This window comes from Hemicordylus capensis, chromosome 1 (assembly GCF_027244095.1).
Source record: "Hemicordylus capensis ecotype Gifberg chromosome 1, rHemCap1.1.pri, whole genome shotgun sequence".
Lineage (NCBI taxonomy): Eukaryota > Metazoa > Chordata > Lepidosauria > Squamata > Cordylidae > Hemicordylus > Hemicordylus capensis.
In genome coordinates, this window is record NC_069657.1 from 113,779,445 (window position 1) to 113,806,702 (window position 27,258).

General features: G+C 42.7%; 1 protein-coding gene across 8 annotated transcripts in view; it reads left to right on the forward strand.

Annotated features, from left to right (window-relative positions):
* SYT9 (synaptotagmin 9) overlaps positions 1–27,258 on the forward strand; it is a 129,344-nt gene that overhangs the window by 100,848 nt on the left and 1,238 nt on the right. For 2 of the 8 annotated variants that reach the window (XM_053284258.1, XM_053284255.1), the window contains 4 exons: positions 13,728–13,848; positions 15,259–15,430; positions 16,658–16,787; positions 17,339–24,528. In XM_053284258.1, coding sequence (XP_053140233.1) covers positions 13,728–13,848; positions 15,259–15,430; positions 16,658–16,787; positions 17,339–17,446 — 531 coding nt within the window. In that variant the 3' untranslated portion in view covers positions 17,447–24,528. Of the gene's footprint in view, positions 1–13,727; positions 13,849–15,258; positions 15,431–16,657; positions 16,788–17,338; positions 24,529–25,495; positions 26,379–27,258 lie in introns of those variants that run through there. The other 6 variants (XR_008313235.1, XR_008313234.1, XR_008313237.1 and 3 more) reach the window with 6 other exon arrangements.

The following is a 27,258-nucleotide window of genomic DNA, read 5'->3' on the forward strand; positions in this document are numbered from 1 at the left end:
CTGCCACTTGTTACGATCTTCTGGAGAGGTCCGGTTATGGAGTGGCGGTCACTCAGGTAAAGACTTGCTGTACTCACTTTTAAAGGTGCTGCTCAATGCCACCCCCCATGCCACTCCTGAACTGCCGAGCTGGTTTGTGGTTGGGCCAAACTGGAACGGACCAGTTCAGTTTTGAACCAGTGCACGAACCAAGGTTCATGCACATCCCTATTTGTTTTTCTCCCTATTTTAAGATTTCCTTCCATTGATTACATGTTTTAATACTATTCTCATAATTTTCACAAATAAATGCGCAACTTTTATCACAGTAACTCAAACCACCCACTAAGTATCATTGGTAATTTAATAGTCTCTTTAATTCTGGCTGCTCTGTTCTAAAATACTGAAATATTTTCCCTATAGACCACTGACTCTTATTACTTTTAAGTAAATGAGGTCCTGATGGTAATTACTTGAATGTGTTCGTTTTAATAGTAATGCAGTTCCCTTTTCCACACTTAAATTTCAGTCAGCATATGGAGCTTAAGTATGAAGCCACGTACTTATGAGCAACTTGTTTATTTTAATAATTCAGTCACATGAACTGTGTTCAGGGATTCTAGAAATTAGCAAGATCATGAGATCATGGGAAGAAGACAGAAGGGGAACAGCTTGGGTGGGGCACTGACTGACTGCTGTCTTTGCCTCTGCCCCACCTTTCCTCAGGTGTGTGTAACATCTCCTTGGGCTGCTGCTGGGGCTTTGGCTGCTGCTGCTGCTGCTATATGGGGCAGGCTAGCCCAAGGGCACGAGCCTCTTGGCGCGAGCCGAAGGGCGAGAGCACAAGGGCTCTCATCCTTGTGGCTCTCTGCCGTGGGGCGAGCTGCCTGAGGCCCAGAAGATCTCTCTCCTTCTGCCCTGAAGATCCGTCTTCCCACAATTAAGAAGTCAGCAGGAGACTATGCAAGCCTGGTTTTGTTTTGTTTTTTAATTAAGCCAAGAAGCCGTGGTGGGTTAGTCTGGGGAGATGTGTCTGGGAGAGCAAAAAAGTGGGTCTGGAGTGGGGGCGGCAATATCACAGGTAGCGGGCAGAGGGAGGTATGGCGGTGGGAGTTGGGCAGGCCGTTACAGGGGAAAACGGTCCAGGCAATTGAGGCCTGTTCCTTTTTCCGGCCCGTCTCCCAACCCTCTGACCCCAGGGAGCTCTGAGAACACTCCCTCAAGGATTAGGGTGCTGCTGCTCAATGCCAGGTCAGTTAACACAAAAACATCTCTCATCCACGATCTGATTGTGGATGAGTGTGCTGACCTGGTATGTGTGACGGAGACCTGGTTGGATGCGCTGGGCGGGGTCGGTCTCTCTCAGCTTTGTCCTCCAGGTTTCCAGATTGTGCAGCAGCCCCGCCTTGAGGGTCAGGGAGGAGGCGTTGCAGTCATCTTTCGAGAGACCCTCCCCGTTTCCAGGTTCCCGGTCAGGCAATCTCAGAATTTCAAGTGTTTGTCCTTGAGGGTGGGCCTCCGAGATAGGCTAGGGATTCTGTTGGTGTACCGACCACCCCGCTGCACTTCAGTCTCCCTACCTGAGCTGGCGGGGGTGGTCTCGGAGGTGGCCTTGGGTTCCCCCAGGCTTATTGTTTTGGGGGATTTCAATGTTCACGCTGAGGCCCCCCTAGTGGGTGCGGCTCAGGATTTCATGGCAACCATGGGCCTGTCTCAATTGGTATCGGGCCCTACCCACGTGGCGGGACACACTCTGGATCTGGTTTTTGCCGACCCGGAAATAAAATGATCTGGAGGTGGGGGAATTTGAGACCACTCCCGTGTCATGGACAGATCATCACCTGGTGGGGTTTAGTTTGACTGCTCCGTCAGCCCTCTGCAGGGGTGGTGGGCCGATTAAGATGGTCCGCCCCCAGAGCCTTATGGATCCGCTTGGATTTCAGACGGCCCTCGGGGAGTTTCCAGTGTCCAGAGCTGGTGACCCTGTTGAGGCCTTGGTGGATCTCTGGAATGGAGAGATGGCCCGGGCTGTTGACACGGTTGCCCCCAAACGCCCTCTCCGGCTTGGTGGAGCCCGTTCTGCTCCTTGGTTTTCCTCGGAGCTTAGGGCGATGAAGCAACTCGGACGATGGCTGGAGCGACGCAGGAGGAAGAGTCGTCACGAATCCGACCGAACATGGGCTAGAGCCCATTTTAGGGACTATGCCGTGGCGGTGGGGGCGGCGAAGAAATGCTTTTTCTCCGCCTCCATTGCGTCTGCTCAGTGCAGGCAAACAGAGCTGTTTCGTGTGGTGAAAACCTTGCTCCACACATACCCCCGGACAATGGAGGAGGAGTCATCTACAGCTCTTTGTGATCGGTTTGCCTGTCGCTTTGCAGATAAAGTCGCTTGCATCCGTGCTGACCTGGACTCCAGAGTTTTGGCAGTTCCGGCAGACGTGCCTTTGGTACCATCTGGTCCCGTTGTGTTGGATTCTTTTCGGTTGGTGCGGCCTGAGGATGTGGACAAGATCCTGGGCAGTGTGCGGGCGACTTCGTGCGCTCTTGACCCTTGCCCTTCATGGCTAATAAAAGCTGCCAGGGAGGGGACAGGCAGATGGCTGGAGGTGATCGTTAATGCTTCATTAAGGGAGGGCAGGATGCCATCGTGCCTTAAGGAGGCGGTGGTAAGACCTCTATTAAAAAAGCCCTCCCTTGATCCCTCCAACCTGGACAACTATAGACCTGTGTCTAACCTTCCCTTTTTGGGCAAGGTGATAGAGCGTGTGGTGGCATCCCAGCTGCAGAGGGTCTTGGATGATACGGATTATCTGGACCCTTTTCAATCTGGCTTCCGCCCCGGGTATGGGACTGAGACTGCCTTGGTCGCTCTAGCGGATTACCTACGCCAGGAACTAGACAGGGGGAGTGTGTCCCTGTTGGTTCTGCTGGACCTCTCAGCGGCGTTCGATACCATCGACCATGGTATCCTTCTGGGCTTCCTCTCGAGTATGGGAATCAGAGGCACTGCGTTGCAGTGGTTCCGGTACTTTCTTGAGGGGAGGGTCCAGAAGGTGGTGCTGGGGGACTACTGCTCGGCCCCGTGGCCGCTGGCCTGTGGGGTCCCGCAGGGTTCGGTCTTGTCCCCCATGCTGTTTAACATCTACATGAAGCCGCTGGGAGAGGTCATCCGGGGATTTGGACTGAATTGTCAGCAATATGCGGATGACACTCAGCTCTATCTCTCCTTGTCATCTGATCCTAGGGAGGTGGTCGATGTCCTGAATCGAGGGCTGGAGGCCGTGATGGGTTGGATGTGGGCTAACAAACTGAAATTGAATCCAGATAAGATGGAGGTACTGTTGGGCAGTAGGAGAGCCAATCGGGATGAGGAGATTTTACCAGTTCTGGATGGGGTTGCACTCCCCTTGAAGAAGCACGTACGCAGCTTGGGGGTACTACTGGACCCGGCTCTGCTTTTGGAGGCTCAGGTGGAGGCGGTGGCCAGGGGTGCATTCTCACGGCTTCGGCTGGTGTGCCAGCTGCATCCCTTTCTCGAGAAGGCAGATCTGGCCACGGTTACCCACGCCTTAGTCACATCGCGGCTGGATTACTGTAACGCGCTCTACGTGGGGCTGCCCTTGAAGAATATCTGGAAACTGCAGCTAGTGCAAAACGCAGCAGCGAGGGTTTTATCCGGAGCTGCCCGTTGGGAACATATCACCCCCATTTTGAAAGAGCTGCACTGGCTACCGGTTCGTTTCCGGGTCCAATTCAAGGTGCTGGTTTTGACCTTTAAAGCCCTAAACGGTTTGGGCCCGGGGTATTTGAGGGACCGCCTGCTCCCAAGGGTTGCTGCCCGCTTGACAAGGACATCTGAGGGGGCCCTGCTCCGGGTGCCGACAATGAGAGAGGCCCGGCTGTCGTGCACTCGGGACAGGGCCTTCTCTGTTGCTGCCCCCAGACTCTGGAATGCTCTCCCAGTGGCCATTCGTTCCTCGGACTCCATCACGGCTTTTAGAAAGCTTGTAAAGACTTGGCTTTTTACCCAGGCTTTTACATAATCGTTTTTACTGCTGCTTCTGGGTGTTTTTATTTATTGTATTGTTTTATGCCTGTTTTTATATGTTTTTATACTTTTAGCATGATGTTTTTTTGTGTTTTTATTGTATGTTTTTAACTTTTGTAAACCGCCTTGGGGCTATCTTTTAACGAAAGGCGGTATAAAAATGCAAAAATAAATAAATAAATAAATAAATAAATAAATGAGATGACATGATCAGACACCCTTTAAAAAATACTAAGATCTTTCACGTGGCCATCTTGGGGTGTTTTGGTGGAGGAAAGGACACCCACCCTGATTCCCACAGATGATCAGAACCTCTAGTCACTCACCACCCAGATGGTTGCAGCAAGTTCTTTGTCCATGAGGAGAAAAAGGGAACTTGGTCTTCCAAGTATCCCACGTTGCATTGTGGTCCCAGTAGAGAGGCAGCCCTCAGTACAGCAGCAGCTATCCTCTGACTAGTCTTTCTAGCCACAGAACTCTATGATAAACATGACTGCTCACAGCCAGGAATACTTTTAAACAGTGAATTCAACATTATATCAAACTCCAAGGTAGAGCAGCTGCTGTTTTTGTCATACCTCATTTAAAATCAAGGTTAAAAAGTCAGGCTACCCACATTTAGCTGGAGCGCTTTTTAAAAAACTGTTAAAACACATCTTTTAAAGGAGGCTTTTTAATGTTTTATCTGTTGCTTATATCTGGTAGGTTCTGTATTTTTTATAATTATCATTTTTTAGATTTTTATAAGTAACTTAATTTGAAACTTTAAAAATAAATAAATTTTAATGTGGCTTTAGCCTGGTCTTTTAACTTGTTTAACTTTATTAATCTTTTATTTTACATTGTATCTATTTCATTAATTTTGTGAGCCACCCTGAACAGTAGTGTACTGGAGGAGTTGGGTATAATATTTTTAGATAGATAGATAGATAGATAGATAGATAGATAGATAGATAGATAGAATAAATTTGAGTGGGCTGAATTGATGAGCTTTCCATGAGTTCTCACAAGCAGCCTTTATGTTGCTGATCATGAGAATGAGCTCCTTCTCTCCCTGAAGCAGCTAAATAGACCATTCGGATAATTTTCTCAGTTTGAAAAAGCAAAATCTGTACTTAGAAGATCTTACTTTATCAGCTCTTTAAAGCTGTTCCTCTACTAGATTTGGGTACAGAAGAAAAAAAGGAGCCATTTGCACATCCTTTATGTAAGCCTAATAATACATAATTTTGCACTTACAACAGTTACTTGTACAGTTTGGAAAGGACATCTCCAGCACTTGGTGCTGCCACCGCACTCACCATCAATATTGCCTAACTGTTTAGAATCTATCATTTTCAATATGATCTGATTAGAAGCAAGATCTCATAGACGGTGTAAGAAATGAGTAGGCAGACGTATTCATCACAGCTGGTAACACAGAGAAAGCTATTCAGTGCTGAGGAAAGGTGAATGACAGTCAAGAGCAGAGCCTGCAGTTTCTATTTCATCCAGGTATATCAACATCACTCTGTCAACAAAGAGTTTTTCGCCCTTGCCAAACCAATAGATGGGATTGAATCAAGACTGACTGTTCTCTGTCTTTCTACTCACTTCAAGTATTATGAGATACTTCTGTTTCCCTGCTCATCCATTTCTGAGTGAAGTTGTTCAGAGCCACAGTGTCATAGAATGTTACAGATAGGTGTGTGGATTTTTATAAAGATCCAGGCTAGCAAAAGGCTCCTGCACTTCTCCATGCACACTTTTAGCATAACTTGACATTTAAATTTTGGTCCATCTGCTTTACAAGTGTGGATAATAGAGACATGCTGGATGGAAATATTTTAACTATATGAAGACTTCACGATTAATTTGTAGTCTGGAGCACTGGGGTGTTATATATATATTATCTCTCCAGGTATTATTAGGGGAAAGAGAGGCACTTCCAAAATACCTGAACCGGAATAAGATTTTGAAACAATTGGATGCTCAAGCTGTTTACTTATAACTAGCTGGCCCAGGTGCAGAGCATCTGCGCCTCTAGTTCTCCCTCATTCTCGGCCCCATTCTCAGCTCTCCCCCCTCCTCTTCCATCTTCCCCCCTTCAATGTTTTTTTCTCTCTGGCAAGCCGCTTTTTCCAGCTGCTTTCTCCCCCGCCCGACCACCACTTTCTCCCCCCCCACCATCGCCGCTGCTTTCTCACCCCGACTGCTGCTGCTTTTGCTTTTCCCCCCCAGCAGTGCTTTCTCTCCCCCCCACCGCCACTGCTTTCTCTCCATGCCCGCCTGCCTGCCCATTTGCTGGCCTGTCCATTGGCCTTATGTTCCCTGCTGTCGCTGCTTTCCTCTCCCCCTCCCCTCTCGCGAGAGCTTCCACACATGGGATTAGTGAAGGGTATGTCTAAGAGAATTATATATATACTAGCTGATCCCACACAGAGCATCTGTGTGGTAGTACACTCCCCTTCCCCCCAAGCCTTCCCACCCCAGTCTCCGTTGCCCGATGCCCACCCGCTTCTCCCTTTCCACTCCCTGCCAGGCTGCTTCTCCCCCCCCCCCCACTCCCCACCAGGCCACTTTCCCACCCATTTCGGGGCTGCGGTTCATGGTTTCTGCCGCCACTTCCTCACTGCAGCTGCCCGCCGCCACCTTACCGTGGACGGTCCCACCTCCACAGCCTCCTCGCTACAGCCGGGCTAGGCCTGTCGCTGCCGCTGCCTCCTACTCACGGTGGCCATTGCCAGCGGCCAACCAGCGCCCAGCCAATCAGGCACCTCCTCTGCCAGCACATGCCTCCCTTGACACATCCCCATGCATGGCTGTGGCTGCTGATGCCTGGTGTCTCACCGCCTTCCCCTCCCAAGGCAGTGGGTCCGGTTTCCTCCTTTCTTCCTCCTTTCCCCTGACTCTGCTGATTCCCCTTCAATTCTCCTTCTTCCTCCTCTCTCCCAGGCCTGCCTCCCTGGCTGCCATTCCCTCCCAAGGCAATGGCTGGAACTCTTGCAGGACCTCGCAAGAGTTCCAGCAGGCATCCAGACACATCCCCACATCCCCATGCAGTTCCCAACTCAGTCAGCAGTAAGAGAATTAAATATATAGACTAGCTTGACCTGCGCAGAGGATCTGCGCGCTAGTACTTGATTGCTCCCCTCACCCCCTGCCACAGGTCACCTCACCTCAGAGACCTCTCCACCCTTACATGAGCCACACTCCTGCTCCTCCTCCTCAATCCTGTTGCTTCCAGCCCCCTCACCCCTCTTGGTCACGGCTGCAGTGTTGCTGGCGCCCATTGGCCCTATCCCCAGAGACCTCCTCACCCAAGCTCTGCTCCTGCTCCTCCCCACAGGAACAACAGCAGCAGTTGACCAGGCCCTTCCTCACTGCCACCACCGCAATTGCCGCTCGTTCCCCTCAGGCCACTGATAGGCCCAAATCCGTCCTTCGCCTGCCTGCCTGCCTGCCTGCCTTCCTTCCTTCCTTCCTTCCTTCCTTCCTTCCTTCCTTCCTTCCTTTCTTTCTTCCTCTCCTTTTTTTCTCTCTTTCTCTCTCCTCCACTCGCTCTTCCCCTCTGTCTTTCTTCTCCTCCCTTCTTTTTTTCTTCCTTTCTCTCTTTCTTCGTGAGTTAACAGATCTTGTTCATCTTGTTTCCTCATCTAATTCACACAACAGCAGCCTACTTCTCCTGAAAGGGCCCTTTCCTTCCTCATGACCTCTCCCTTCGCAGAACCCTTCCATCTATCTATCTATCTATCTATCTATCTATCTATCTATCTACTATTCTTCTCTCCTCTACTATCAAGAATATCTTCCGACCAGTAACAGTTGCATTCCAACTGATCTTAACCATCACAGGCTCCTCCTCCCTATCTGCATATGGAATCCCCAATCACCACAGTGCTGCTGCTCTAATAGGTTCCTCCTTCCTATCTGCATATGGAATCCCCACTGCCTAATCACCACGGTGCTTCTGCTCACACACTCTCACGAGAGCTACCACACACATGATTAGACACGGGTATACCTTAGAGAATTATAGATACAGATATAGATATATAGATATAATCACGTGGTTTTTTGAAGAAAGTGTATATTTGCTGCTAGATTGAACTTGGAAAACAATGTGGTGGCCTCGTTCCCTTGTGCAGTGGTGTGTTGTCAAGCTGAAGTGGTTGTTCAAGTAATCTATGTCAGCTGGCCCTGAGCCTAGAGGGACTTGCATTCATTTTCAAACTTTTTGTAAGATGGCCAAGGCAGGTGGACCTGGATCAGTCTACATAGCCTCCCTAGTGTCCCATAGTTTCGACCACCTTGGGTAAATGTAGGCTCAGTCAGATAGGACTGTGAAAATCAGTCCTATACTGGTATTGACCACTGGTCATTGTCAGGATTTCACTGCATTGGTCAGATCATGTCAAGGAAGACTGGCTCATCAGGTATATGGAAATGCCTTCCGTTTGATCCTCCATGTGGTGCACCAGGTCCCTTCCACAGAGATGTACATCTTATGACCTATAGCAGCTGAACAAGGAGTGTGTGTGTGTGTGAGAGAGAGAGAGAGACGGAGAGAGAAAGAGATGTAGCCCAGCAAAAGATCCACTCATGATTCCAAGTAATAAGCAGGCACAAGTTCATAGTGATCTTGAAATTGTTTGGAGCTTTCCACAAATTAAATATCTTCCGCTGATAGAATGCCTTTCTGTTTATACTCATTAATATATCTTCCTAATAATATCACCTAAGATGTCAAATATGGGGCGGGGGGGGGGAGAGAACTATTCTAAAAGTTCTCACCACTGGGAAATTCTGCCATCTGGGATACTCAGGGCTTAAAGACAGAAAGGACCCAGTCTTTCCCACAGATTTTGAGGGAGGGTTGAGGAAATTGTGTCCCAATAAGGTCATCATGAGGCTAGCCTCCAAGGACCAGGTATCCAGTTAAGTGCACTTCAATTATTTTTTCAGGGCCCCCCCCCACCCCGCCACCAAAGAACTCCGAATGTGGTAGAGATGCTTGCACATTCTGTGCGAAGAAGTTTCAAGCCATATGAAATACACTCAATGTGATTCATCAGATTCACTGATGTTTGTCACACAAGTAATTCCCTTGTCTTTCAGTTTTATTAAAGTTTGGTGGGAGCAGTGATGCAAGTGGTGCAGACTAAACCAATAGGTAATGCTCAAAGGACTCAATCCCAGCCACTGTTTGATTTGTAAAACTGGCTTTTGAGCATAGGTACACCGCATGTTTCCCAAAATGACAACATATTACTTGTGGCAAAATTTAAGTTGTACATCTGAAACATTGCTAAGCTCTGTCTTTCTCACTGTTTCACCCTCTCATACATTTAAAAGGGTTTAATGTAACGATTCAAATCTTGAGTTTACTTCCATTTTTTTAACTCTTTCTTTGAAAGTATTTTGGTGTGCTTGTTGATTTTTGATAATCTCTAAAGATACCTAAGCTCTTGCTTGAGTACCATGCATTTGTGTGTGTGTGTGTGTGTGTGTGTGTGTGTGTGTGTGTGTGTGTGTGTTTTCCCCTGGATGCACTAAGTTGCACTAACAGAGACAGACACTGTGAAATCCAGGCATAGACTTAACAAACCAGTTCCTTTACAAGTTTGCATTTGCTAGGCAAGTCCTAAATAGGAAATTTCTGCAAAATCCTACATCACAATTGAACCCGCAAAGAGCTCCATTATCCTCATCATAACAGTCATTTCAAAAAGAGAGGGCTACATTAGTAAGTGAAGTCGGTCTCATTGTGGCATATATAATTCTAATGTACTATGTTTTTGTTTTTGTAAAATATAAAACAAAATAAATACAGCTGCCATCACCGGGAAAATAAAATGCTGTTACAAATCATCTACCGTCCCAAATATAGACTTGAGTATAGGAATTGAACAAGTAATTTAAAAATACTGAATACTTTCAAAACAATCTTCCTTACAGCTATCACATCCACTGACAGAATTTTTGAACTGGGAACATTGTTCGTTTACAAAGGGTTGTGCATAATTCACAAGGTTAAGGTAATTGTTCGCTGCAATCCCTTACCACCCAAGAAAGAAAGAAAGCCCATTCTCATGACAGGTAGGACAGGGCTATCCCCGGAGCCCAGATGGGCGAATGGTCTTCTTGGGGAAGACCAGTCGGCTGTTATGCTCTGCCAAGCCAAGCCTCTAGGGGGCTTCTATTGTTGTTTCACTTTAAGAAGCTGCTGCCTATCTGTAGGAGCTCTCTGTTAATTTTTTTTAAAAAACTTTGTTACTGAGGATTTTGTCCAGTTGTGTATGACCCACGAACTTAACATGAACGACCTCAGAATGTCGCAAGTTAGATGTCAAGTGGACTTTATGTTTTTATCCAGATAATGATTTAAACAAACTGAATCATTATTTATGTCATTTAAGCCATTTTTTCTGGAATGGAAGGATTTTCCCACCCTGTTCTGGAAGATTAGGCAAACTGCTTTAGGCATACAAGGGGTTCTCCAGAGAGGATCCTGGCATATTCAGTACAGGGTACTGCTGCCTCAGTGGCTTTTTTGCTTTCATGAAGGAAATCTGCAATGCTGCTATTTGGGCATTGATTCATACACTATTCATACACTATTGATTAATACACTATTTCAGCATTGATTCACAAGGCACTATCATATTACCAAAAAGTCCTCAGCCAAGGTTGCATTGAATAAGAAAATATTACAGAAAGTTGTCTAGGATGACTTTTGGGACGATCATAGAAAGATTTCTCACGTAATGATGGGACTGACTGTGTACAAACTAAAAGACAGAGCACTCTACTAGGAGAAAAGGGAATTTTGAACTTAAACTCCTATTTTTCCTAGTGGAAGTAGGACAGTTTCAACCATCCTATAGTGTTTATGTACGTGAGAGAGAGAGAGAGAGAGAGAGAGAGAGAGAGAGAGAGAGAGAGTACATATGGACTTCTGGGGATGTCCCACTTGTCTGACCTAATTCCATGTTTGTCTCTGTTTGTCTGATATTTTTATACTGTATAGATTGATGACTAACAAATATCTTCAGTTGCTTTTGTTATTGCTTCTTCTCGGGTTCTTTTGTTCAAGGTAGGTATGGGGGGTTTCCCCATACTGCTCTAGTAAGGTAGGAGCTCCTCCTACTGAGTGCATTCTCATATGGACATTGCCTGCTACCAGGATATGCTGCAATCCCAGAGGAAAGCTTAACCTACTCACACACACATAGAATAGGAATTCACAGGAAGTTCAGATTCCCTTGTTGCCCCTAGCAGAGAAAATACATTAAGGCTGTTCTCATGAGCAGCCTAGCACAAGCTAGGCTGGCATGCAGCCTGATGAGACATAGAGATGGGCACCTAGAGCACCCATCTGGTGGAATCCTCCAAGGCACTGCACTCGTGCGGTGCCTTCTGAGATATCCGGTGGCCAGGAAAACAAGTCCTGGCCTCTGTTGATCTGCACTTCTCCCGGCAGCGTGGATCATGTAGTTGTGCGACTCACACACTGAAGACACAAGAATCAATCATCTAGGGGAAGGTAGGCTGCACCCTGCCTTCTGCCCCGCCTGCCCTCCCCACCCTGGTATTGGTCTTGAGAATGATCTCATAGACTAATTATCTTCTTTTGGTGGTGGCTATTCTCATCCATGTTTTAAAGGCATCTGAGGAATTGGTATTGGAGCCTTGCTTTGTATTTAAAACATGACTGTCAGATGCAATATTTTTGGCAGGACTTCGGTAGTCAATGAGGGAGGCAGATGTGACAAGCAAGAGGGAAAAGTTGCAGATAGGATGAATCAGGTGTCTGTTTAGGGTAGGAAGTACTATGCTGCACAGGCTTCAGCACCTGACACAGTGTCTAGTGTTGCTGCATATTCAGCAAAAGCTTTTATATACCCAAAGCAGATCTGAGGAATGTCAGATCCTTGTCCTTAAACAAGGGGCAAGGGGCAACACACTGGATTGGAGCCATATGTTGTGGTGTCTGATGGCATTGAGTTGTATCTTTGGGGATCTTGAGCACAATGGGCAACTTTAGGTGGCTGAAAAGCTGATGGAAGAGAAGTTGTAAGCTCATTGACTGAAATAACCTGCCCTGTTCTTCAGAGAGATCTGGGAGCATGAGCAGATAGGATTGAAATGTCTGGCAGGGGAAAGTTAGTCTGTTTCCCACAGGTTTGGGTGCTGCAAGATTTCTAGGATGTGCTACTCTGGTTCAAGTTTACTGTTGAAGAGATCCAAAGCTTAGGTCACAATGTCATCAAAGAATTCACATGAATGATGACCACTCTAAAAAGATTCCCCTCGGGTGCCTTCACCACATCAACTGTTCATATGAAAATGCCCATTATTGTGCCCAGCCAAAGGTCTAGGGAAACAAGGCAATGATTCATAGCAGAATGGTGCTGCTGTGAAATGTGTCAGGGCTGTCATGGACCTGTAAGGCTGCCCAATGCTGCTGAGAATGCACAGTTGCAAAGGGCAAAGGGAAAGGTTATTGCAGTTAAAACAAAAAAGGATCAGAAATTTGAGGTATCTGAGAAATCCTGATGGATAGGGCTGATGCATGGAGCACATATGTATTCCACATATATTTCAGGTAGCAAACGTTCTCTACTTCAGGGTTCGATATTTACTCTCATGACATTTATGCACCTTCGATTTGGAGAATATTGCACTAATGTAGCACTAGATCACTGAACCATTCTAATGTTCAACCAAATTATATTTTAATGCTTATGAAAAGCAGGGTGATCGCCCTTTTTGATGGCCTCCTGCCTTAGCCAAGCCTCAATCTATTGGCAACTCCACTTGTACTTAGTGATGATGGGTTGAACTTCCCTTGACTTGAGTAGGATTTGGGCTCAGCTAATAGAAGCTATTTTCCAAAAATAATCAGAAAGTAGCGTTCGCCCACCCTGAAGTAACTCCAGAATTTACAAGCCCCATCATAATACAGTCTCTGTGTTTTCACACAGACCCATTTGCCCCGCAAAATCCACCATAAGCCTTCCCTGGTACCATCCACAGACCTCTGAGCCATGCCCTTTCCCTTCACCCCAAACTCACTTGGTGGTTACAAGGAGAGGAGACTCTTTGGAGCTCTTCCATTTCTAACTGTGGCCAGCCAGCCACATCAAATATTTTAAAGATCTTAAAATATTTGAAAACGATAGTTATCCTCAGCATAGAAGACTCCAAGGTATACTGCCTGTGAACATGAAGTTCTAGTTAACTTTCATACAATTCTAGTCATAGATCTCTTAATTTATGCATTTTCTCAAAAATCTTATTGTTCTTATTGTTAAGTTGTTAAACAGTTTTCCAAGCTAGTGATCATCAAAATATATTGTAGTAGTGAATTCTATAAGTTAATTTAATTATTGCTAAGAAAATAGCAGATGCAAACGTATTCTTACTTATATCCATGCAAAGTTAAGAGAGAAAAGAGAACACTTCAGATATTTGGATATATTTATATCAATAAATTACAGCAGAAAAGTGATCTCCAGATCTACTTCACTCCTTTACCACTAGATCCTTGGCATCCTTACAAATGTAAAGACTGAGAGTGCTGGTATTCAAAGTGACCACAAACATTTAAGAACCAGTTTCCTCCTGTGAAGGCAAATATCATAAATGCATTTGGGATATTTTGTCAGATGTGGAGAAATGTTTTATTATTGTCTCAAATGTATATTGTGCTTTATAGGACAAAGTGGATCTAGGCGAGTTGATGTTTTCGCTTTGCTATCTTCCGACAGCTGGTAGACTCACTATTACTATAATAAAAGCTAGAAATTTAAAGGCAATGGACATAACAGGAGCATCAGGTAGGAATATCTTTCATGCCATTTTTAAAGTACTTCAAAACAATTTTGTAAAAAATTATCATACACCTCTCAGTCATTGTTAGATCTTGCAGAAAGTGCCATATGTTGTCGATGCTAGTCCTAATATGTTCTTGTCTGTTTTGTATCTTTGAGCAAAAAAACACGGTGGCCAACATCCCCACTAACAGTGCATAGACACTAATATGTAAAGTGCCTCCACAGTGTTTAGTAAACCAGAATCATCCTGTGCGCTTGGGGGGACAATTTTTGTCCAACTCTGTTCCACCCTGGAAGCACTATTTAACATGAAAAAATATGTCCTTGGGGGTTGTGTGACCCTCAGGGACATATTTTCATGTGCTAAATAGTGCTCTGGTTCCCCATCCGTATGGCGTGACTCTGGATGACTAAACACCACAGAGGTGCTTTTCATGCAACACCTTTGCATCATTATTGAAAAGGTTGGGCATAAAAAAGTCACAGTAAGAATCTTGTTTATTCCTACTTCATTAATTAAAGAACATGCCTTCAGTATAAAGTATTGATAAGAAAATTTAAAAGAGAAGATAAATGTACAATGTTAAATGGGAATCCCATTCTATTTACTTTAAATTCATAATTATTCTTAAATAAACAAGTGCGTTTGTATAAATTGATATAACAGTGATGAAATGCGCATCACACACAGACACAGTTCAAAACAACCGCTTTAATATGCAAAAACAGGATGTTAAAGTAAACATACAAACATGTAACCAAAGCAAACATTTCGGTGTAAAACACCATCATCAGTGCTCTTTTTGGCATACCAGCTGGTAACACTTTAAGCCTTACATACAGTAACCAAACCGAAAGTGGAAACAGATGAGATGAGAGATATGAAAATGAGCAAACCTTTTTAACCCTTTCAGTGACCAATATATCTCATGGCTTAACTCATCTCTTCCTTTAACCTAATATTTGGTTGCACCGGATCTGTGAACATTGCTTCTTTAATATTACGTTTCATTAAATTCCCTTTAACTGCCAGTATTGATACTTTTGTTCATGTTACTTCCCCTTGTTCCCCTTGTATACATCGTGCATGATTTAATTTTTGTTTTATTATGCTGCATAACAACCACATGCTCTTTATATATTTTCATTAATGACCTTCCTGCTTCCCAAATATAAAATGCTGCACATTCCACACATTCTATCTTATACACTGTCCCCTTTGCCTTAACACCACCCCTTAAGGCTTAAAGTGTTACTAGCTGGTATGCCGAAAAGAGCACTGATGGTGGTGTTTTACACTGAAATGTTTTCTTGGCTTACATATTTGTAAGTTTATTTTAACATCCTGTTCTTGCACATTAAAGAGGTCATTTGAAGTTTTTGTAAAATATGTTTGTTATATCTTCCATGCAGATCCCTATGTGAAAGTTTCACTGATGTGTGAAGGAAGACGGCTGAAGAAGAGGAAGACTTCCACCAAGAGAAACACCCTCAATCCTGTTTACAATGAAGCCATAGTCTTTGATGTCCCTCCAGAAAACATTGACCAAATTAACTTATCTATAGCCGTTATGGATTATGACCGGTGAGATATCTGGAAGCCATTAAGAATTGAGAGCCAGCGTGGTGTAGTGGTTAGAGTGCTGGACTAGGACCGGGGAGACCCGAGTTCAAATCCCCATTCAGCCATAAAACTAGCTGGGTGACCATGGGCCAGTCACTTCTCTCTCAGCCTAACCTACTTCACAGGGTTGTTGTGAAAGAGAAACTCAAGTATGTAGTACACCGCTCTGGGCTCCTTGGAGGAAGAGCGGGATATAAATGTAATAATAATAATAATAATAATAATAATAATAATAAGCTAATGCAATCCAATGACAGTATGTGTTTTAGTAGATTAGAATCTCTGAAACACTAGAAAAGGAGAAGATAAATCTGACCCAACTTCTCCTGCACAGGAGCTGTAAAAAAATATGTGAGTGTCAGGCAGCTGAGAAGCAGTAACCTGACCTCATTCATGCATCATAGGTTTGGTCCTGGGTCTGCTCAGTGGTTACATTTCTGAATTTTACTGTATGAAATATACAATCTGTTAATATAGAACAAGCTGATTTTATCCTTTTCTAGTTTCCTAAATTGAATTTGCTTCATATTCAAGGGGAACAGAAATGGCTTGAAATGTTAGGTGTATTGTCTTAAGTAGAACCATTCCACATTTCCTAGAGGATATACCAGAATCCAGTATAGTATCTATTCTCTAGGGGTGAGGAAAAGCTCTAACATAGCAGGCAATATCCATCCCAGGTAAATCTAGTGAGTTCTGCACTATTACCATGAGTCCTAGACAAGAGAGAAAATAGCTAGCATGGTCTGCTAGAGAGTCAGTGGGTATAGATATAAAATGTGTATCTATAAATAGTATATCTATAAATAGTATACCTGCTATAGATATAAAATGTGTATCTACTATAGACCTATCCTGCTCATAAATGAGGCATAAAGAATCCTCCAATTCAACAGACTGATCAGATTCACAACTACTTAGTTTCTGCAATGTTGCTTTATCAGATATCCCCAGATCATTCATTGGGTGCCAAGAGTAAATGAGATTTCCAAGTTAACAGCCAGTTTCTAGACTTTGTGTGTTACATAAAGAAACAGGGTAGGGAGAATTTTCACTCAATCAAATGTTGAGGTCAGTTTTATACATAAGAGTAAAACTTCTAGTACCTTAGATGATTTTTTTAAAAAAATGCATAGATCCTGAATGCAAAATTTATTAAGAAATAAATATTATGGTACATTTTCACAGTGTAGGTCACAATGAGATAATTGGAGTGTGCCAAGTAGGCAACGATGCAGAAAGCCTTGGGCGAGACCACTGGAATGAAATGCTCTCCTACCCTCGGAAACCCATTGCTCACTGGCATCCACTTGCAGAGGTAAGACTTCTTCATCTCACTCCTTTTACATTATGGCAGACGCTCCTTAAAATGACACTAGCACTGGAGAAAATATATTTTTCCAACCAGAATCCATTTGCATAGGCTAAATCCTATTTAGGCACATCGGAATCCAAAGGCTTAAAGTGAGATTTAAAATCTGGTCCTCAGAGATTTTCTTTTTAGTGCAATGTAAAATACTTCCAACTTAACGTAAAATCCAGATATTATGTATATAAGGATTTTTATAAACTTTGGATAGATGCCAGTGCATCCTGGCCAACTGGATTATGTCTTTCTTTTATGGATGACAGTACCCACTGGCTTACATATATTGAGAAACAATTAAAAGAGATTGTTGTTTATATTTATATACAAAAAAGAAATATGGCTTATTATCTTGTAATAGTATAATGCCTCACGGTATCCAGAGGGATGTCACATTATGTGGAGGTCAAAAATGTCCTCGGAGATTAGGGTAAAAAACCATGCAGTCAAAACCTCTCCTCAAGTTACAATTAGATTCCTTTTTTTCTTTTGTCTTCATTTAGGGCCCTATTCCGCAGAAATGTTATGCGGGCCTTCTGCGCATGGATGGCTGCCGAAGAGGCTTCCTCACTCTTTTAACCTATTCAGCAGAAATTTGGCATTCCTGTTGAACTCTTTCTTAGCCATTTTCTCAGGGGCCATTCCGCAGAGAGTCCAAAGGGGTAAAGATATCCCTTTAATCCCATTATTTAACCCTTTCCCCGTTCACAACCCCAGAATATATTAATCTGAAACCATAAAACACAAAAATTTGTGTTAGTTATAGATGTACTTTTGTTTCTGATGCTTCCTACAATTTAGCTCTAACTTAGTTTCCCATGTCTATCAGTAATGTCTATATTGTCATTATTCCCCTTAAATTAATTGCACTGTTAGCTCTGTTGTCTAAATGCAGGTGATAACCAACAGTATATTTCAAGATTCATGGAAAAGAACATACTTACTTACTTACTTACTTACTTATTTATTTGATTTCTATACCGCCCTTCCAAAAATGGCTCAGGGCAGTTTGCACAGAGAAATAATAAATAAATAAGATGGATCCCTGTCCCCAAAGGGCTCACAATCTAAAAAGAAACATAAGACAGACAGTCACTCGAGGTTATGTGCTGGGGTGTATAAGGCCAGTTACTCTCCCCCTGCTAAATAAAAGAGAATCACCATGTTAAAAGGTGGTTCTTTGCCAGGTTATCAGGGGGGCTACTTATAACTACTATCATGGACGGATAAGGCGAACTTGCCCTGTTTTATGTTCCTAACGCTACTGCCCAATAATCCAGCAGTTATACTATGAGTAGGCAGTATTTATATTCATAATGTATGAATTAGAATGTAACAGTGATATGGAAGTTTCAGTAGACGGTATGTATTATCATTTTCAACCATCAATTGGTAACTACCAGACAGCCCATATGAACCTGAGAGGGAAGAATACACAAATACTGTTCCTCTATTATTGATTGAACAGAATATCTTACAAGTGACATGGGTTCCACTGCAAAGCAACACAGTTGCAAGCTAGTCCTGCCATTGCATTTTCAGAATGTGGCCTCTCTTGTAAAAGATTGTGGAATAGTCTAAATCAAAACCAGTATCACAGTTGGCCAAATTAGGCATGGTCCCAAGGGCCTCGGTCTGCCCACATCTGCCTGAAGGCCCATGCTCCACCCAACAGCTGTGGCAACAACAACTACCCCTCCTACCCTTCATGGGTGGATGGCTGAGAACTTCCCCCGCCCACCTGGTGGTTTGGAGGTGGGGAGAACAAAATGTGAGCAGGAACTCAGGGTCCAGTACAATGCCTCACCCCACAGCCTAGCACCCTGTTTTGCTGTAAATAGATGATGGCAGTGGGAAACAAGGTAGAGTTGAGAAACAAATGTGACTGAAATAAAAATATGTAAAAGTTATACCTCATATTAGACTTACTCTAGCAGTTTAAAGGCATTCTGTAAGCAAGCTAGTGAGCCTCATTCTTCACCAGGCATAATAATTCAGAACAAAAGAAAAATAAAATAGATTTGTATTTGATGACTCCATGGTTTTATTACCTGGTAGTCTGTGTCAAGGCTTTGTATCTGGATTGTAAATTGCTCAGCCTAACTTAAATGTAATATATTTACCTTGCAACATTGTTTCTAAAGGGGTTGAAACTTGACCCCTGCATCATTTCATTTTGGGCAAGGCTGAATAAATGATAGTCTAATTAGCAATTCTTGGAAGACATCCAAAATGGCAGCAGATTTCATCTGCAGGGAGGGACAATTAAAGCACTTGTTACATGGCATGAGAACATTATTCTAAAACAAAATGTGCAAGGACTGTCAGCCTCCTAGTAGAAGATAAATAGATCTTCCACTGACTCTTTTAAGAGTGAAGGGCTTTTGTCAATCAGGTTCTGAATAGCCAGTGTTAAGGATACTTGGTATCCTTAATGTGACACACTATGTGTATAACCAAGAACAAAGACATTTTAAAAATTCCTAGTAATTTACTGTTGGGAGCACTATTCAGTCTATAAAGATCACAGACTAAATATTTGTATTCAGTTTGTGATTCCATACTCAGTTTTCAAATAATTGAACTAAGCTTATATAATGAATTATCTCTATAACTATAATTCAGTCTTGCCCACTTGTAAAAATTGCAAATTGGAATCTATTCTGATTGATTTGTCAACATTTTAGCCATCTTACATAGTGAAAGGAAAGAGTCTGAAATGGGGGAGGGGCACCTCCCACATCCCTTCAGACTGAACCATTACTCTTCTAGATTCTGAACCAATCTGAAATGGGATGCTTAAAGATCGGGAACTATATTTCCCATGCTTCCTAGATTGCCTGAACAGAGCCATACATTTTTGCAAGAGTGTCCAGGCCTGAAGCACGAGACACCAACATTGCTGCAAACTCTTTATACTGCCCCATATCACCTGACCTTTTTTTGTAAACTATAGCAGTAAGGATTGTAAAGGGCAAAGTACAGCAGGATTAGGAAAGCCTCTGTGTCCACTGCATTTTTGATGACATTATCCATATTACATTGTCTAGTGGACGTTCTCCAAATTAATCCATTATAACTAGTTCCTACCCAAATCAAATATGGATGGGTCCAACTATCACTAATTTAGCATAATAATAGTTCAAAACATTAAAGCAGGCAGACTGCAAATACAGACAGACCTCAATATCTGTGGATTTGTGTATCCGCGATTGGGTAAAAGACACCTGACCTCGGCATATGCAGGGGTAGGGGAGGGGGAAAATACGTCAACCTCACGTATCCGCAGGTCGGGTGTGTCTGGAAATGATCGCGGAAGTCATTTCTGGCTGCCATTTTGTGTCTTGGAGCCTCAAAATGGCTATTTTTCTAAAAAAGAAAAACTGGTGATTTTCTGCCAATTTCTGGCTGATCTGGGGGCATTCTGGGGAACAGCACGACTCAGGAGAGCAGCAAAGCATGGTAAGGATCTTCCCCCCACATCCCCCCCCCGAATTAGCTAGTTTTCACAAATTGTTTACCATTTTACCGATGACCAGGAACCTAACCCCCACACTCCCATAGCCCCCAATGCCTGATATTTGCTGTTTCCGTATCCACAGTTGCAGCCAGGGACAGAATCCTCCTGTACTTTTTACACCCAGCTTTCTTCCAGTCATATTTTTCTGAAAAAGAGAAGAAAAGAATAGGCATTATACCAAACACATATTAGAAATGTATGCAATTGGTTCCTTTTAGGGTAGATTATTGTGAAGCACCATGAGGCTCCTGCAGGGTGACTGGCCTTAGTAGGGGTTGCAGGGGTTGGGGGCCGCCTGGCCCCCAGAAGGTCCAGAATGCCCCGTGTGAATGGGGCATTCTGGGGAGACCCCCTAGGAGATCGCATATGTCTTTGAATCAGGATCTTCTTTGACCTTTGGAAACAATATGTAGGATCAGGGACCCTGGAAACAATGGCTGACATCCTGACTAATGATGTGAGATGCAGCAGGAGGCTTCCCCATTACTTCAGTGGACAAGAGTGATTTTTGTTAATCTTCCCTACCTCTGGAAGTCATGCAGCCCTCAGGGACATAATTTTGGAAGGCACTGAGCACTTCTGGAGGCAGGGGAGATTAGCAAAAATCCCATGCCCTGCATATGTTGCAGTAGTGTGGAAGCCTCCTGCTGCATCCTCACTTCATTAGTCAGTATATCAGCCACTCTTTAGGATCAGAGTGGTGCCATGTTTAAACTAATATAGGCTATGATAGCCACGGTCACAGAAGAACCTATATTCAAATATATGCAGAATATTCTGGCTTGGACTTTACCTTCTATACGCATTTCCAGAAAATATCTGCAGACATTCAGAATAAGCTGCTTGAACACATGCCAAAAATGTGTGTGTAATCCTTGAGTACTTCTGTTTTGGTCAAAGCTATCGAAGCATATCTGTTATCATATACCTGGCCTTTCAGAAAATTTCATTGGAGGGAGCTCTGCGTATAAGCAAGCATGAAGCATAGTGACAGTTTTATGTTCTATCATGCATGAATCTCCAGTGTGGCAAAATCTGTACTCAGGCAAAACTCCCAGGAGGCCAATGGAAGCTTTGACTAGATGAGCTTAGGAGGACTATTGTGATTTTGTTGTTGTTGTTAAGTTGGTCCCAGTTTTTCTTATATTGCTGCTGAAATTGTCATTTTACTTGTTTATATATTTATTTGGATATTTCTATCCTGACTGTTCACCATTAGATTCTTAAAGCAACTTACAAACATAATTTAAAAGATTTAAAATACCAATTATTAAATAAACAACCCATACATTAAATAACACAACCTGAAAGCAAATACAAAGCAAATATTCAGTTATTCCCACTCAAAGCATTGTATTTGGATATTACCATTCCATGGCAAGCTATACAAATCCATAATTCATAACTTTGGTTATAGTACCAGATAATGATGATACTATTCGAATATGAGCCCACACATAACACAGTTTATGCCCACATTCTCTGCAGCATTAGGAAGGCAGAGAAAGAGCTTTGCCCTCACAGGGAGCCAGGAGACTAGCTGTACTGAAGGTTTTCTTCTTATTTGTTAAGATGGAGTAGATGAAGGAAAGGAGGAAGCTCATAAGCTCAAAGCCCATTAATGATGGCCAGTCTGTGGTTTGAGAGTTACATCTATGGTCTGTCCACACCAGCAATTGCTTTGGGTTAACAAAACGTATATCAGGTACAGCATAATCCCACAGCATCCCCCCATGAATGCCTTGAAGTTATGCTGTACCTGAGATGCATCTTATTATGTAAAACTAGGAAAACTACAAGAGAAATCAGAGGTGTACATGATATCCACAGGGCATTGAAAGAGGGGGCAAGAAGCACTTTCACAACTAATGTAAGGAAGGCGAGCATCTGAGGTATTTATAGTTCAGGAGGCTGTCCTCCTGCCCAACAGTTTCAATTGCTATAACTGAATATGAATCTACTTCCATATTGATTGGTTTCATTTGGCGTGAACTACCAAATGAAAGAAGGGAATGGAGAGCAATGAGTTCAGTCTTCATTTAAATCATTTTGATTTGCAGTGACCATTCATAAAAACACAAATTTCTTTGAAATGGGAGCCATACAATCACTGCAAGTCCTCGATTAAAATATATTGAAGATCAGAGCAACACTTCTTAAAGGTATAACAATAGTGGAGTGCAGTGGTGGGTTAATGGAGAAGCAGAGTAGGCATTTCCCTATAGCGGCAAAATTTGAGGAGCAGCAAATTTTGCACCTCCTCAAATTTTGTTGCCCCTCTCTCTGTGGCTGCAGCAAGGGTGGAGTGGGCGAGGAGAAAGTCCCCCTTTTACCTTTAAAAAGAAAGGCAAACCTTTTTTGTTTAAGTTTTAAAGGGTGGCAAAAGCCTTTTTACCTATGGGTGGCAAAAAGCTTAATCGACCCTTGGTGGAATGAGTACAAGTCTGTCAAACCTGCAGGAAATCTCTTTAGGCTAAAGGAATCAGTGGGGGGAAAGTGTCGTCTTTTGTTTTTTGCAGAGGGTGGGAGGCTCATTGTACTCCTGTTCAGAACCACTTAGACTAGCAATACAGTTTGGATGTGGGCTTTTGTTTTGTTTTGTTTTTTAGAGGGGCTTGGGTGGGTTTTTTGTTTTTCTTTTTTAGTATTGCTAATATAATGGAGAAGGGAGAAAAGTTAAAAATAGGGATAACTTAAATTTGGCCAAAACATACTGGAGTGTTCTGAATTTCATTCTGCCAAGAGCAATGTACTATAAAATGACTGTACCTCACAATAAAATTGGAACATAATGTCACTAGTATTCATAAGGAAAGAATTTTGCCATTCAGTCCATTTCCATAAAATAGCTTGTTATGTGAAAAAACACAACAGTGTAGTAATTCTTACAAAAAATGAGAACACTGATGTCTACTTCAGTTTGGTTCTCATGGTCATTAATAGTTGTTGCCTTCTTCATAATGGTGTTCCATGGTGTCAACAACAACAACAAAAGGTTAAAAGAAATGAACTGTGCCCAACTGAGGTGTGATGTAAATGGAACTGTGCATTCCAGGAAGTGTATCTTGAAGCATGGCATTAAAAGGTGATTTCTAATACAGTGGGTTGGGCAAGGAACTGCAGCTGGAAGTACGCCAGGGTCCTGCAATTCTCTCAAAGGGCCTCCATCTCCATGAAGGAAAATGAACTGTATAAATCCAAATGACTGTGATGGGACCACACTCAGGAAGGATTACAACACGGATACACACTTCAGCTGCTAAATAAGCTAACAAACCTGAAACAGACAAGGCACGTATAGAAGATGGACTGTAAGCATCTGGGTTCTTTTATCCGTTTGTTTTCCATTTTTTTTCTGTTTCTGTTTTTCTTTGGCCTATAATGAATGAATACAGATAACTATTCATCAAGTAGTAACATGCTACAATGTGCACATGACCACAGTGGGGTGGTAAGTAGTTATCTGTATCATCTTGCTACATGATAAAGAGCATGTTATTATCCTTCTGCACCTGATCAGAAATCTGGAGTAGTAACATTCTCCTTACAACTTGGGAAGACAATACAGATAACCAGCTTACCTAGTGGCTACAAGCACATCATAGCAATGTACCACTTGGTAGATGCTGGTTATCTGCATCATTTATCCACATCCATCTCTCAAACTGGGATGTTTTATTCAGTTGCATGCTGGACATTCATCCCCCTTTAATTTTATTTAATACACATCACAAACGTATGTAAAGAGACCTATGTTATTTAGATATGACTTGGTTTTTATGACACACAAACATTGTATTATATTTTACTATTTGTTGTTCAATAAGTAGTCCTGGAACACCTCTGTTCAGTGTCTAATTTTGGAACGTAAAGCCACATCCTTGTCAGGGCTTTGTCAATTTGGTGGACCTTTTCTCTTTGTTCAGTAGAGGTAATGCATGATTCATTTGCAGTAACAGTTTGAAGGATGAAATAAAGTTACATTTCTTAATTTTATAAAAAGTACAACGTTCTTATAAACACGAGTATAATGTACTGTGATTTTATTTATATAGATCTAGTCTGTATGACCAATTTTGTTCTTAATAAAATGACGTAAGAAATTGTGCAATTGTAATTCATGCCTATTTTGTATTTATATATTAAAGTTGGAGTAAATGTTTAAAGAGCTCACATTCCATGCTTTTAAAGTGTTTTAATTCCTGTTCCTTGATAGCAGCCTCTAAAGAAATTTTATCTCTTCCAAAGCCATATATTAATGCTTGAAGCAAAATAAGCAAGTACTTTATGCAACTAGGGGAAGACAATATGGCAAATATATTATTTGAGTTCCCTATTGAAATGAAAATCTGCAGGTTAAAAAACAATTTCTGCAGAATTAAGTATTATTTCCTTAAGCACCACTGAGCAATTTAAGGGCAGTATTGTGATTTGGCTCGCACACCCACCATGTTTTACTTTTTAAATGCAATTTTTCAGAGTGACAGAGTATAATTTACTTTTTTCTCTTTTTTTTAATGAGTAAGGCTGACTTTCTCTCTGCCACTGTTTGATATGCCATTCAGGCAAATTGCTAGGTGAGCCAGGTAGAGTGTGGTCATGCAAGGAAAAGAAGGAACTGGGAATAACGAAGATGCATTCTGAGCAAATCCATACCCATTTCATTCACCCATTGAAAGTCATTGCATTAAACTCAGTGAGACTAACGCTGAAAACATATGTGCCCTTACTGTGGTGGGAACTGAGTCCCACTAAACTTGGTTGGACTAACTTCTGGGTAACAATGCTTAGGATCATGCTGTGGAGCCTGATTTTATTTTCTAGACAAGGGATGACTCACACAAGACTCCTGCGACTGGATCACCATTAACATATATTGTGTGAATGATTCCTGTACTCGATGAGCTCCTGGATTTTGTTGATTTCACAAGGACTGCCAGGGAACTACACAAGGCATTTACTCTACACATGTCCATCCATGTGTATTTCATTGTGGGAAGCATTCATTAGTATTATAGGAGGTATAATTTCATATTTTACATATTAATGTATAGGTAAATAGAAAACAGTTCTTTACCCATACAAAGCTAGAGTTCAACTTTGTTAAACTTAACTGAACTGTGTTTTATTCTCTTTCCAGGAACTTTTAATCTAATTCTGGTGAAAATGTTGTACACTCATATGGCGACTACAGGACTAAGCAACACACTAGTCTTAAATACAGTGTCCCATGCGCATTCGGATGTGCTACTCCATGTACAGGCTGCCCCATTAACTTCTATGCATACTACTTGGCACATTGAGCTGCCCCTTCACCGAAGTTAATACAGCAGCACTTGCAGGCGGGAAAGCTCCATATGTGCACTGGAGCCCTACATCTGAAGGGATCTCTAGGTAGGTGCAAGTGGCTGCGATACACAACCTTTTTGTATGCAAAGGACTCTCCTTTCGATTTAGGGCAAGTGGGGCCTTTCATGTGATACTTACCTCTGCCATAGGCAAAAGGCTGACTTTTCTGCATACATGATTGCTTTGTTGATTCTCAGCTGTTGCTAAGAAAAAAACTCCCATTTTTCCCCAGTGGAATTTGTTACTGCTTTAAGTATCCTTAAGAACACAGCCCTGACCTTACTATGCAGAATCTATCAAGCTTTCTTGGGATACGCTTGTGCTTATTTTATGTGTGCTAGAGCTACATCAGCTGCCCTCATGGCAGTCTCTCCTGTCAGAAGCCTGGAAAGCCCCACCTCTACACTCTTTTGGGGGGCACTCTAAAAACATGGCTCTTTTGTCCCACTTTAGGGATGCTTCTTGTTGGCTCTTAATATTTGGATTATTTCTGAGTATCAGGATTGTCAAATTATGTTATTATTGTGGTTTATTTTGCTGTTTTGATTTTACCTTTTTATGTCTTACATGAGTGTTTATTGTTATAATTTAACTTTTGTTGTATGCTGCCTTGGGCTGCCTTTGGGCAGGAAAGGTGGAATATACATGTTTTGAAATAAACACATCCATCCATCCATCCATCTCACATTCTGGTCATCTCTCACTTTGACTACGGTAACCCTCTCCGCTCTGGTCTTCTGTTGTCTCACTTCAGCCCTGTCACTTCCTCACCTGAAGCACCTCACTTCCATTCTGTTGGGCATCCTCTTGCCAAAACAATTCACCTTTCTTGCCTCTTGGATAATGTCTTGTCCTTCTTTAAATCTCTTCACTGGCTTCCTGTCCACTCCCAGATGCCTCCTCTCTGATTTCCTTCAAATCCCTCCTCAAAACGTACCTTTCCCATGAAACCTTTGGCTCTGTACAAAGCGTTAGTCTCTGTACAAAGAGTTAGGGTTTGGCTCAACCATTTGAGCCTTTGGCACAACCTCCTAGTTTGAGTTTTTGTTTATAGCCTCTGTACAAAGAGTTGGGTTTGGCACAACCATTGAAGAGGATTTTGGCACTACCATTGAAAAGGGTTTGGGCAGAACCATTGAAGAGGGTTTGGGCAGAACCATTCAAGAAGGTTTTGGCACAAGCATTACTTTTAGTTTAAAGCCTCTGTATGAAGAGTTAGGGTTTGGCACAACCATTTGAGCTTTTGGTACAACCTCCTAGTCTCTGTTCTTCTTCCCTTGAAGCCTTTGGCACAACCTCCTAGTCTCTGCTCCCTACTGTAACTGAACCAAGTTGCAGTAGGGAACTAAGTCCATGTAACTGAAACAATTGCATGTTCTTTCCATTTTGCCCCACTTTCCATTTTGCCCTTAGCCTTGTCACTGTTACCAGACTGTGAGCCCCTCGGGGAAAGGCTCTGTCTTCTCGTCTGTTATAAAGCACCATATACATGGATGGTGCTATATAAATTAATAATAATAATAGTAATGTGGCAACATGCAAACAATATTATCT